Consider the following 13,708-nt stretch of genomic DNA (forward strand, 5'->3'; position numbering starts at 1 on the left):
GCCTGAGATTTGCATGCGTGGGTGAGGCAACCTTGTGGAACATTCCTGTCCCTTATCTGACACCTGCTACCTGACTTGCGGGATGGCTGGGAATGTCTTGCTAAGCTGCTAGCATCAGAGCTAACTTAATGCTACCTTTGACTTCATGCTTTAATTCAAAGGGCATGCACTGCTCCTTCTGGTGTGTGCACCTCGACCACTAATCGTCAATTTGCAGCTCATCTGTACTAATGTAAAACAAAACTAAAAGTCTCTAAGCTATGTTTTCTTAAATATCAGTTATTAAAATGCAGCAGTAGCAGCAGCAGCAGCAGCAGCAGCAGCATCTTCTTCCACTTCCGCTTGTGGGATCGCGGGGGCAGCCCACTTCCCTCGCCCCAGACACTTGTTTGGTCCCGTTGATGCAGATGAGACGTGGCCAACTACTCATTAAAGTGAACTGAAATAGAAAGATCTAGCTCACTTTTCAGGCTGCAGGGGCCATACCAGGCGAAAATGAAAGTGTGAGTTGAGGTATCTCTCTGTGTGAGTGTGTGTAGTAGTGTGAAAGGGAGTATTGACGCCCCCGCAGAGCGGTTAGGGTGTGTGTTGGCACATTGCTGCAACGGAAGCATCTGTCAGTCTCAGCACAATCACGACACAACGTGCCTTGAAATGGGCACAGGGAGGCTTTTGAATGACTGCATGTGTTCGTCTTAATGTTGTTGGTGTATGACAAACCATTAAAAGAAAGTAGACCATCTGCAGGGAGCATTAAAGTGTGTGTTGGGAGGGGGGGCACAAATAGTGTAGTGTCAGCAGCAAACCTCATCTGCTCAACTTTATTGCCTCCTCCAAGAAGGTTAGCGAGGTTTTTATCAGTGTCAGGTTTGCTCCTTTGAGTTCCTTTGCAATTCTTCGCCTTTTCTATCTTCTCAGAACCTTGAAAGGCCGACATTACATTTTATTTTGTTGCCATATATATTCCAAGTAATGTGAGTGAGGGTCTATAGTGCAGTGGTTAGTACTCTGGACTCTCACCCCAATGATGTGGGTTCAAGTCCTAGTGAGACCACAAACATTTTATCATAGAAACATTTGCAACACAGTTGCTCGTGTGCTGCCCCATGTAACCATTATAGCTAGTTGCTTGTGAGCTGCTCACTAAGACCAGATATATTCCAGTCAAGGCCTGCAAGGTTTCCATAGTGTAGTGGTTAGTCCACTGGACTCTTACTCCAGCGACCCGGGTTCAAGTCCCAGTGAGACCTAACTTATTTTATCATAGAAAAATTTACAACACAGTTGCTCGTGTGATCTCCCATATAACCATTATAACAATTTGCTTGTGAGCTGTTCCATAAAACCATATAGATTCCATGTAAAGCAAGCAAGAGTTCCATAGTGTAGTGGTTAGTCCTCTGGACTCTCATCCCAGTGACCTGGGTTCAAATCCCAGTGTGACCTAAAATATTTTATCATAGAAACATTTGCAACACTGTTGCTTGTGTGGTGCCCCATATAACCATTATATTTGCTTGTGAGCTGCTCCATAAAACCATCTATATTCCATTCAATGTGAGTGAGGGTTCCATAGGGTAGTGGTTAGTGCTCTGCACTCTTACCCCAGCGATCCTGGTTCAAGTCCCAGTGAGATTTAACTTATTTTATCAGAGAAGAATTTACAACACAGTTGCTCGTGTGCTCCCCCATATAACCATTATAACAATTTGCTTGTGAGCTGCTCCATAAAACCATCTATATTCCATTCAATGTGAGCGAGGGTTCCATAGGTGTCAAGCTCTAGTCCTCGTGGCCGCATTCCAACATGTTTGCCAAGAGTCCCTCGTTAAGTGCACCTGCGTGAAAACTTTTAGCCACTTTCACATTGAAAAGGAGCTAAAAGTTTTCACGCACCTGCACTTAACGAGGGAATGGGACGGACACTCCATTAGGTACACCGCCATTTTCAAGTGTACCTAATAACAGGCCACTTTATTAGGGTGCACTTAACAAGGGAATCTTGGAAAACATGTTGGAATGCGGCCCTGAGGAGTTTTAGCTCCTGTGACCTTTGACCATGATATTTCCCTAATAAAGTGGCCTGTTATTAGGTACACTTGAAAATGGCGGTGTACCTAATGGAGTGTCCGTGCCATTCCCTCGTTAAGCGCACCTGCGTGAAAAGTTTTAGCTCCTTTGGAACGTGAAAGTGACCAAAAACTTTTCACGCAGGTGCGCTTAACGAGGGAATCACATGGACACTCCATTAGGTACACCACCATTTTCAAGTGTACCTAATAACAGGCCACTTTATTTGGGAAATATCATGGTCAAAGGTCACAGGAGCTAAAACTCCTCAGGGCCGCATTCCAACATGTTTTCCAAGATTCCCTTGTTAAGTGCACCCTAATAAAGTGGCCTGTTATTAGGTACACTTGAAAATGGCGGTGTACCTAATGGAGTGTCCGTCCCATTCCCTCGTTAAGTGCAGGTGCGTGAAAACTTTTAGCTCCTTTTCAATGTGAAAGTGGCTAAAAGTTTTCACGCACCTGCACTTAACGAGGGACTCTTGGAAAACATGTTGGAATGCGGCCACGAGGACTAGAGCTTGACACCTATGGAACCCTCGCTCACGTTGAATGGAATAGATATTGTTTTATGGAGCAGCTCACAAGCAAATTGTTATAATGGTTATATAGGGTAGCACACGAGCAAATGTGTTGCAAACTTTTCTATGATAAAATAAGTTAGTTCTCATTGGGATTTGAACCCGAGGAACTGGGGCGAAAGTCCAGAGCACTGACCACTACACTATGGAAACCTCGCTCACATTGAATGGAATATAGATGGTTTTATGGAGCAGCTCACAAGCAAATTGTTATAATGGTTATATGGGGGAGCACACGAGCAACTGTGTTGTAAATTCTTCTCTGATAAAATAAGTTACATCTCACTGGGACTTGAACCTGGATCGCTGGGGTAAGAGTGCAGAGGACTAACCACTACACTATGGAACCCTCATTGATTTTCATGGAATCTATATGGTTTTATGGAGCAGCTCACAAGCAAATAGTTATAATGGTTATATGGGGCACCACACGAGTAACCGTGCTGCAAATCTTTCTATGATAAAATAAGTTAGGTTTCATTGGGATTTGAACCCGGGCCGCTGGGGTGAGAGTCCAGCAGACTAACCACTACACTATGGAGCCCTCGCTCACATGGCATGGAACCTATATGGTTTTATGGAGCAGCTCACAAGCAAATAGTGAGCCAATGGGTATAGGGGGCAGCACACGAGCAACCGTGCTGCAAATCTTTCTATGATAAAATAAGTCAAGTCATATTGGGATTTGAACCCGGGTCACTGGGGCGAGGGTCCAGTGGACTAACCACTATACTATGGAACTCTCACTTACATTGCAATGAATCTATTTGGTTTTATGGATCAGCTCACAAGCAAATGGTTATATGGGGCCAAAAACGAGCAACCGTGCATCAAATCTCTCTATGATAGAATAAGTTAGGTCTCATTGGGATTTGAACCCGAGTCACTGGGGTAAGAGCCCAGAGCAGTAACCACTACACTATGGAACTCTTGCTCACGTTACGTGGAATCTATATGGTTTCATGGAGCAGCTCACAAGCAAATGTTTAAATGGGGCACCACACGAGCAACCGTGCTGCAAATCTTTCTATGATAAAATAAGTTAGGTCTCACAGGGATTTGAACCCAGGTTGCTAGGGTGAAAGTCCAAAATACTAGCCACTACACTATGAAACTCTTGCACACATTACATGGAATCTATATGGTTTGATGGAGCAGCTCACAAGCAAATAGGTACCACATGAGCAACTGTGCTCCAAATTGTTCTATGATAAAACATTTGAGGTCTCACAGAGATTTGAACCTAAGTCGCTGGGGTGAGAGTCCAGAGTACTAACCATTGCACTATGGAAGCCACGCTCACAATGCATAGAATACATATGGTTTAATGGAGCAGCTCACAAGCAAGATCAAAAATGCAAAATAGATGTCCAAATTCACAAGGTCAAAGTTTACATTTCACCTTTGAACTTTCTTCTGTCTTTATCTTGAGAGGCCTCGTTGCCTTTGTTTCCCTCTCTTCCTCATCTTGCATGCAGAGCTGCTCTCCCATTGGCCGAGAGCAGAGCTTCCTCTAACACCATTGGCCGACGGGCCAAACAGTCAAACACGGCCCCTCACGTGCTGCTGCATGCATGCATGGCCCCGCTACAGATGCGTACACGCTGTACTTCGAGTGAATGCACTGCCTGAACTGGCTTTCGATGTGTCTGCGCGATTCCTGGAAGTGGGGAGTACGGCGAGATGTGAGACTGACTGACTGACAGCTGTTTTGCATTGGTTGCGATCATTTGCTTGCAACCGCATCACGTTCATTTGATTCCAACCGTCGACACCTCGCCAAGAGCTTCTTCTTAACCCAAAATTTTTCTTTCATATTCTCTTTCCTTGAAGTTTCTTCCCAGTGGCCTCCCGCAGCAGTGTGCACATACGCACGTGTAAAAAAAATAAAAAAAAAAGTATTGGCAAGACTCTGAAAGGCTGTTTCAGCCTGTTGGAAAATTACCCTGAGTGCTTTTTAAGTGCTATAGAGTTGATATTGACTTACAACACACAGCTTATACATCAAGATTATAATGTTTTAAGACTTTATTTTATTTTTAAATCTCATTATGAATGACCTGGCCCGCTTGAACACAACAACAATTACACACAAATCTTTTTGGGTGCATTGGGTAATACGAGTTGGTTGAATAGGAATGCATGGCGAAGACTACCTTGTGATTAGTTAAGACGGGCTACCCCAAAGAAGGGGCGGGGGGGGGGATTAAGCTATTGTTATAGCTTCTTGTGTGGAGGACCCCCGCCACCCTCACCTCTGCTGTCAAGGCCCATTGTACCCCCCAAAACAATGGCCGACGTTTGATCATGTGTGCAAGCCACGATGACCAGTCAGGACACTTTCAAGGTGCCCGCTCAAAACAAGAACGGACAATCATAAAGAGTGAGGGGTGGTCCTCGGAGCACATTAAAGAGCCTGGAAAGCCCACCCTACCCCGACCGAGTCTCTTTTTCTATAGTGGGCTTTTTCTATAGTGCGCTTTTTCAAAGGCGCTCTTGGCTATAGGTGGCAGTGGGGCGCATTCCGAGAAAAAGATGGCTACTTCTTGGGAAAATGTTGCGGGGGGCTGGGGGGGGACATGAAGTAAATGTGATCCCAGAAGTGCTATCTGTTCATGTCTTGAGATTCTCACATTCTTCTTATGTTACAGCAGATGAATTCACACAGCATCTGGATTCCTTTCATGTATGGGAAAGTCCACCCATTTTTTTTTACACTGTACAAATACTTTGTAACTGTCAATCAGTCAAACCGACGTCACAAAAGTGTGAGGCGATTTGATATAATTTAGGGATGGTTTGAGTTTCAAGTGGAAACATTTGATTCGGTTTGATTCAGTGGGCTCGTGATTCCATTCACTTGCAATGGGTTGACACACGTAAAGGAGTTCCGCCTGCATAATAGGCCGTCCCGAGATTTGCACGGTAATGGCAACACTTAAGTTTCGCAAGATGTCATCTTTGTCACGTAAATGCTCGTGATTGAAAATGCAAAAACATTGAAAAGTCTTGGACATATGAAAGACCGCCGCACCCAAAACTAATTGCATTTAGCGTATGGCACCGACGCCCAAGATTAACGCTGCTTTGAATCCCAAATGCGAAGTATCCAAAGGAGGCATCACAGAACAGGACTCCTTTGTTTTCCGGAAGTGAATCTTTTGACCCGTTGAGCATTTCAGATCATTAACTGCTGACCCCCAGTCCACTCGCTACCCCCGACGGCCAAATCACCTTTGTGCCCCCTCATTTGCAATCCCCTGGGAGAGGATTACAGCCTGAGTGAAGTACTCAGGATGGTGTCCCCACTAGATTAGGAGTGACTCCAGTTTCTTCTATGGAAGCTGTAGGGGGAGGGGGAGTTCGTTCACGGCCCATCAGCTGATCCTGCATAGCCGCATTCGTTTGAATGCCTGGCCTTTCTGCCCCCGCACCCGCCCCAACTTTCACACTTCCATTTCAACGCCGTGTCTGAGCTGATCTTCGTCACTGTGGCGGCCAGAGCCTCCTGCTGAGGGACCCCCAAGAGCTCACCAGGAGGGACATTTTAAGAGGGGGCACATTTGGAAGTCAAACGGATTGACCATTGTTCCTTCTAGCTATCTGTCTGCCTGTCTGCCTGTCTGTCTGATAAGAAATGACAATCAATGAAGTGTGCAAATGCCCCAACACACTTTAATGTTCTTTCTGCCTCTGTATAGTCAAATGTGTCCCAAAGCTTAGATTTTTTTTCTACTTTATTGTAATGAGCTTCAGAAATGCCCCCAAATTTACTGCAGTACTGGCACGCTGGCCTTCACACGAAACCCAGCAAAGGCATGAGATTAGCAATTGAGCTAGCCAAGCAATACGATTCCACTATCACCACTGATGACATGAGCGCAACTCAGTAGGCTTCTCGAAAAGCCATCAAAAAGAATCTATCAATCTACCCATTTTTCCATTTATTTTTCTATCAATTGAATAAAACTTATAATTAATGGTCATGCTAATTTGGCAACACGTCACCTCAGTCTGTTCAGGTCAGGTGTGCACAGTTGTGCACTCTTATCTGTCAGTATGTGAGTAACATGTTGCACGTGAGTAGACTCTATTCATCCGACAAATGTTTCAAATTGTTCATACACATGTGTTACGTGTGTGTGTGTGTGTGTGTGTTGCAGCTGTGCATGCGCTCATCAGCAGTTGTAGCTGTTATCGTTTGGCGCTGCCTTTTGCTAGCATTAGCGTTGCATTATGCTTTGAGACTTCAAATTTTCACCTTGAACCTTAAAGAAAGCAAATGTGAAGCTGCTGGCGTGTTTGTTGCCACCGATGTGTGAATGGTCACTGCAATGACGCAGGGACCAGGCGGAACTTTGGTTTGATATGCAACAGACGGGGCCCCCAAACTACTTCAATGTCAACAACGTCCTCCAAAAAGCACCGACTGGAGCTTTGCTTGCCCACATGCGAGGGCATCGTTGTTGCAATCGTTTAGGCGCTTCACTCAAGCGTGACTTCACGTGCTAGCCCACACGCCCTTTCCCGTACATACTTTTACTTGTGGGTCTGACTTGTCTCTGACGCAGAGAACAAGGTCTTTTTTAGGGAGCCCCCCCCCTTCATTCCTCAGCTTTCTTTCAAACTATACTAAGACAACAGCAAACACAGCTGGCCAGGTTTTCCCCTAAACAAGATGGCTGCTCATCATAGGGGGGGGGGGTTGGCTGGGCAGTGCGTGTGTGGAGGAGGGGGGGGTATTAGCGAGGGTTGAAGGAGCCCAAAGTGGGGGTTGCATGTGGTGATGATGGTGGGGAGAGTATCACAGTGGCTCGCAGCAGTAACACAAACACTGCATCAGTTTTGATGATCTATCTTGAAACCCTAATCCTAGTTTGAAACCCTACTTTGACACCCTAATTTCAAACCCTACTTTGAAACCCTAACCCTACTTTCAAAACCTAATTTCAAACCCTAGTTTGAAACCCTAAGCCTACTTTTTTTTGATTGGGTGAAAAAAAAGAACTATGAACTTTTACTTTTTGGAATTTCCAAGTTCATTTTGAAATTTGTGAACTGAACCCGTTCATGTAGAACATCAACTTTCCCAACACCGATGTTGATACATATTCGGCTCGTTGCTTAAAATGACAAAGCCCACTCAAGTGAGCGGTGAAACGGAGGCGTCGGCTCAACGCATGCAAACTAGGGGGAGCACCCAAAGGGGCCAAAATTCCCCTCTCTCGTCACACATCTCGCTTTCAAGTGACAAAGAACAGTCATCTTCTTAACAAATGACAAGAGTTAAAAAATGATGAATGTGTTGTTTGCTCAGGCTTGAGCAAGAGTGAAAACCACTCAAGAGTTTTTACAGCATCTGATCAGTTCACTTGCTTGTTATCTTAAAGCTGTCTCTCACCTTGGCCTACATAACTCACTCACTCACTCAAACACATGGTAATGGATGTTTGCACAATACATGATTGTCATGTCGGTGCAGGCAGGAGCCTTACTCACACTTTGGCCTCCTGAGACCACGCTGGCAAATCTTGTTTTTCTGGCGGAAAAAGCTGAAAAGCGCTTCTTGGACTCATGTTGGATAGTTTGGCGATTATCGTTTTCCTCACTTACACCACCTAAAAAGAAAAAGCATCAGATTTTACTGGACCACAGTCCAAACTTAAGGTCACGTGAGGTCCTAATTTCATAAGAAAAACAATCTACTATGGAAAAATAATCAAAGTTCAGATACATTTCTAAATCAATGTGATAAACGTCAAAACTTCTGAAATCAAGTCTTCATCTAATGATGGATTAAAATTATAAGAAGAAATTCTACTGCAGGAATGTACCTAGCTTGGCCTAGTCTGAGCTACGCACAACAAAGTTGCAAGAGAGCACACGAGGCAACTGACATGAAGTGATACCATAAAAATTTTAATTCATAGGCAAAATCATTTAGTCGAAAAAACATGGTACATTTTGGGAATTTCATATTCTTACATTCCTGAGGAGGAAAAAAAGGCACAATACAAAACCGTTGTATGTGCATGTAGAGAATCCATGCAGGCACAGTTGCCAACTGTCATTCTTTGATTAAAAAAAAAAAAAAAAAAAAAAAGGTGCTGATGAAAAGGCGAAAAAAAAAAAAATCACTTTTCAACAACCAAAACTAAATCAAACAATTGAAGAAAAAGAATAAGCACAACTTAAAATAATTTAAAATACAATAACAGAATGGACATTGAAATAAAGAAAAAATAAAAATGTACAGGCGATGAAGGTGGTCACAGGCGGGGCTGTTGAGACGGAGGTAGCTTTTTGTCCATAAATGACTGACACAAAATTCTAAGAACTCGACCTGCCCCAAAAAAACCCGAAGGCCATCAAAAGGTGACGGCGGAGGGATTGGTGGTTGCTATGGCTACAAGACATCCTGAAGGCATGACTCGCAAATTTGGCCTTTGATGTGAAAGTTCACGATGAAGCAGGGATGAAGCGGGGCTGCCTGTCCCCCCCTCCCACCCCAAATTGCCCAGCCTCATTTTTTGCTTCACCCTGAAATTCCACATGCAAGAGTGCCGAGCTTTGCCGAGACGTGCAGGTTCAAGTTTCACTAACAAGAACTGACCTCGTTCATCATGTGTGCGTATTTAAACAGTCAGCAGCCAAGGCATCGCAACGTGTGTGTCTCAAGTCCACTGAAAAGTCTGTCTTTGTGCATACACGTGCTCCTCATTCCTGAAAGCAAAACGTCAAGTCATTTGTACAAAAAAAAAAAAAAAGTCTCTTTTCCTTCCATCTTTCACGAGCGTGCGGATGTCCGGAGTTGCCGCAGGCGCGCTTTGAGCTGCTCCTGCTTGGCACGCAGTTTGTCCCGCTTGGCGTGCAGCCGACGGTCGTGCTCCTCCAGGCCATGGATGCAGTCCCGGGCCTTCTTCAGGATGACCACCTTGGAGGCCTTGTCGTTGCGGGACAACTCGGGGACGTTGTCACGCAGGCGCACAAAGCAGTTCTTGAGCTCGTTGCGCCGCTGCCGCTCCATCACGTTGTGCGTGCGCCGCCGCTCCTCTTCATTTTCTGTCTCGGCCGGGTGCCGCCACGACGCCTGCTGGTGGTGGCGGGTCGACGGCAAGGCGTGATGGGCGCTGGGGCGGGAGCGTTTGTTGCACGAGGAATGCGGCGGCGGCGGCGAGGCCGGGCGGGGGGCGGCGTAGTTGTGTTGCAACTGGATCTCCAGGTGGTGGCGCCGCAGAGCGCAGCGCTCTTCCTCCTCGTCCTGCTGCTTCTGCTGGCGGGCCGACGAGCAGCGCCCCACTGTCACCACGTCGATCTCCTCATCTGAAAAATCAAAAGTCAGGACTTTAACACAAAAGTGGCCCAAAAGCTATTTCAAGATGTTTTGAATTAAAAAATAAATAAATGGAAAGGTATTTTAATGATTAAAAATATAGTAAAGAAATTAAGTCATGAATAAAAAAAAAAATACTGATTTAACATGTTTTTTTCGATGAGGTCAAATGTTCTATTTTAATCTATAATATTCTAATTGTTTTTAACGTCATTCAGAAAACTGTAAAACAAGAATACATTTAAAATACAGGTGAAGTGATTTCATTCATTCCAAAATTTGAAACAAAAACTTTTCCCTACAATTGTTTTCTCATGATAGAAATGAGTGAAATAAATTCAACGTTGACCAAAGCGGTTCACCACTTCCCGTGTGGTTAACAGTCAGTAATGCCGGAGAACTGAATGAGTCATGGCATGTTCATGGACGGAGCACACGCGCGCACCCACACTTAAGCCGAGCTGTCAGTCACCAGCTCAGACTCCGCCCATAGCGCCTTTAAAAAACGATTATGTTGACAAGCATGTGTGTGGAGTGTATGTGTGTGTAGGCTTTTGGAAGAGCAGCGAAACATTTGGACTCACCGGAGTCGCTGGACGAGTACGTGGACACTCCGGCAGAGTAGTAGTCAGACGTGACCTCAGACGTTTCCTGCCCCCCCAACAGGTTCTGGCAGTCCAGCGTGGAGCCGGCAAGCCCCTCGAAGATGCTGCCGTCAATGTCGGAAAGCAGCGGGCTGGAGCCTAGTACGGCCGCTGCCAACTTCTCCTCCGGGCACTTGTCCGATACCAGGCAGCGCCACAGGCTGTCCTCGCCGCTCTCCTCCTCCAATGTAGGGGAGAGTGGCGGCCCCCCTCCCCCGCCACCTCCGCCCCCCAGCTTGCCGTGTAAGTAGGTGCTCCAGTTGAGGTGCGTGTCATAGTCCTCCTCCAGCAGGATGTCGGACACAAAGCTCAGTTGGTCTCCCCTAGAAAAGGGCTTGGCCGTCCCGGCGGCGGCGCCCTCCTTCATGGGGGGCGACTGCGGGGGAGTGGGCAGCGACTGCAGGTCCTTCATCAGAATTTGGCAGATCTCTTCTTCGTCAAAGAGCAGCGGCTCCGAGCAGAGCCAGTCCGGCGACTGGGCGAAGCTTTGCAACATCTTCAAACTACAGACAAAAAAAAAGAAGAAAATCACAGTTAAAATCTTAAAATGCAGATAAGCAAGTAAATCCAAGAGTGAAAGTGAAGTCGACGAAAAAAGTGAGCTTTACTCCAAGTGGGCTGCCTTTTCTCCATGTTTACATCACTCAGACTCCACCCACTCCTTTCATGGCTGCTAACCCATGAAAGAAGGCCACACCCTTTTCTCACCACGTCAGAGCAACAGCTGGAGAAGAGGGGTTGGGGGTGGGGGGGTCAGCAGCACCTTCTCGCCACAATTTACGGTTTCAAACAAAAACTTGAAAGAGGTCAAAATATGACAACTTTCACTTTGTACACGCACACACTCGTGATAGTTTTGCACCCAGACGCATTGAAGCCACCAGGCGCGTGTCCGCAGGGCGTGGAGGTCATGTCACAATCACATGCTGCGTGGATGGATGCGTTTTATGCTCGCCGTGGACAAAGCCACACTGTTTGGGGTTAATGCATTTAAGACACGCAGACACACGAGTACTACGTTTATGTATCCGGATGAATGGAGGTCCAGTTTTTTTTTTTTTTTACGCCCTTGTGTGCAAACAGGATGCACGCATAGAGTGTATTTGGAAAATTTAAAGTTTCACTAAAACACGTCCACGCCGATTTTCTCTCCATGACAAAAGGCGAAGCTAGGTATCGCTTAATTTGCATAGAAAGACGCAGTTTCAGAGCAATTAAGGAGCGAACAAAAAAATGCGCATTTTCTAATGAGGGTTTGGCTCCTCCGCAATGATTTACAGAACGCCCTAGTGCGGCGTGAAACGGGATCCACGTGTGCGACTGCGGGGCAATTTCATGGCGTTTTGACCACAAAAACTGACGCCGATTTCTTTTACAACACATTAAACAAAAAAAAGATTTTGAACAATTTGCATAGCGTGGCGTGGATTCGAGTAATCAAGCAGCTTGTGAAAATTTCAGCCTTTCCTAGAGTGGTTTCGACGCAGACGACACCCAGTGGCGCGTTTGCGCTACACATTTCTCGACGCGGCGACTGCCATTTAAAAGCCACGCTCGTTACACTCCATGTTAACACGCGTGAGGATTTATCCCCGAAGCTTTTCCATCAAGCAGCACCGGTTGTCGTCAGTGACTCTATAAACCTACTCGACGTCAAGGCAAAAAACGGGCGTTCTTACCGGCAGTTGAGCTTCAAAGAGACAGTCGAATTTCAATAAAGTGGAAGAACAACATCCACGGAGGTCAAAGTCCAAGCAAAAGGAACGGTCCGAGGAGAACGGCGACTACTTGGCGGTGAAGACCAGTTGCTGTTGTGTAAAGTTGAACCGGGACAGAGGAAGCATGGTGCGGGGAGAGTTGTCCTGACCTACCGACTAGCTTTTCGCACATAAAGTGGGTGTGGCCGACGTGGCTGCAGCGCTTTTATTCGGCGTGGCTCGCCGGTGTGCGTCCGCAAAAATCCGCGCCAAATCGTTACCCACGATGCACCGACCCAGTACCGATGATTTAATCATTGGCATGAATAGGGATTTGCATCGGGTCTAGGCAGGAACGTGGCAGAAGAAGCGGCACCGTTGAATCTATCGTGGGAGCTGGGTCTAGTTCGTCTCGCCGGCGCAAGGATACTGGCGCAAGCTGGGATTCAAGAAAAGGATGGCGGTAAACGTTAGCACATTCACACGTGGAAAGGGAGAAGAAGCCGGGTGTCTCTCTGCCTGTCTGTTGGTCGGTCCGTCTGTCTCTCGCCAACGCCTGTCTGTTGCTTTCGTCGTTATTTAAAGTGGCAGTACTTGACCGAGCACCACTGCAACACCGCATGCAAAATATAATAAAAGGTTTTATACAAAAATCAAATAAAGACGAAATTGAAAAAGCAAAAGTGTCTAGATTTTTGAGTTCTTTAAGGTTTTTAAATTCTGCATGTACTTCAGCGTGCAAAAGTATATTTTATTTAATAATAATTTGTACTGCTACTACTACTACTACTACTACTACCTGCCTCCTTACATAATGGGGGTACTCTGTCCTATAGACACGTGCTGGCCCGTGCAGCCAATTGGAGCTGGCGTGGCCCCACTGCACGTGATTGCTCGGCATGCTCCAAGCTGCGAGAAGACGCCAAGCCTTCCGCTACCACTAGTTGGGACCCAAAATACGCATTGCAACTTGTGCGCCACATATGCACGTCTCCAAACATGCATGTCAAAAAATTAAAAAGGAAATGGTCTTTCTATGAGATGTTAAATAAAAGAGCTCGTACGAATGAATGCTTTCTAATTAATGACCCAGAACATTTTTACTCATTTCAAGTTTGGAAAACCCTCTTCGGAGGGAAAAACCAAAATACAATTGAGGGGGAAAAAAGTTGTTGAAACAATCATTAAAGTACAACATCAAATTTATTTGGTCCTTCGTTGTTGTTTTTAAATATATAATTTCATTATTTCTTTTAAATGAGAACAATTTGATTTAATAAAAAATTAAAATTGTTTTTAAAGATAATTTGACTCGTTTTAAAGAAGTTAATTTGATTTAAAATGATCTTTTTTGTTTTAAAAATGATCAATATTTTAATGTCAA

At 45.5% G+C, this 13,708-nt stretch overlaps 1 protein-coding gene across 1 annotated transcript; it reads right to left on the reverse strand.

The window, feature by feature from the left end:
• Positions 1–8,548: 8,548 nt before the first annotated feature.
• Positions 8,549–12,940, reverse strand: mych (myelocytomatosis oncogene homolog). Its single transcript, XM_049733717.2, has 3 exons — positions 12,307–12,940; positions 10,568–11,130; positions 8,549–9,973 (listed from the first exon to the last, which is right to left on the reverse strand). The coding sequence occupies exons 2-3, from the start codon at positions 11,121–11,123 to the stop codon at positions 9,438–9,440; spliced, it is 1,092 nt and encodes a 363-aa protein (XP_049589674.1). The 5' UTR covers positions 11,124–11,130; positions 12,307–12,940; the 3' UTR covers positions 8,549–9,437.
• Between the last annotated feature and the right edge of the window lie 768 nt (positions 12,941–13,708).

The sequence above is a fragment of the Syngnathus scovelli genome, chromosome 11 (genome assembly GCF_024217435.2).
Source record: "Syngnathus scovelli strain Florida chromosome 11, RoL_Ssco_1.2, whole genome shotgun sequence".
In the NCBI taxonomy this organism is placed as follows: domain Eukaryota; kingdom Metazoa; phylum Chordata; class Actinopteri; order Syngnathiformes; family Syngnathidae; genus Syngnathus; species Syngnathus scovelli.

Excerpts from the sequence above, each read along its gene's own strand:
- mych (XM_049733717.2), bottom strand. The coding sequence starts at position 11,123 with ATGTTGCAAAGCTTCGCCCAGTCGCCGGACTGGCTCTGCTCGGAGCCG. Across the intron at positions 9,974-10,567 it reads GTACTCGTCCAGCGACTCCG|ATGAGGAGATCGACGTGGTG; the intron begins GTGAGTCCAAAT and ends TTGATTTTTCAG.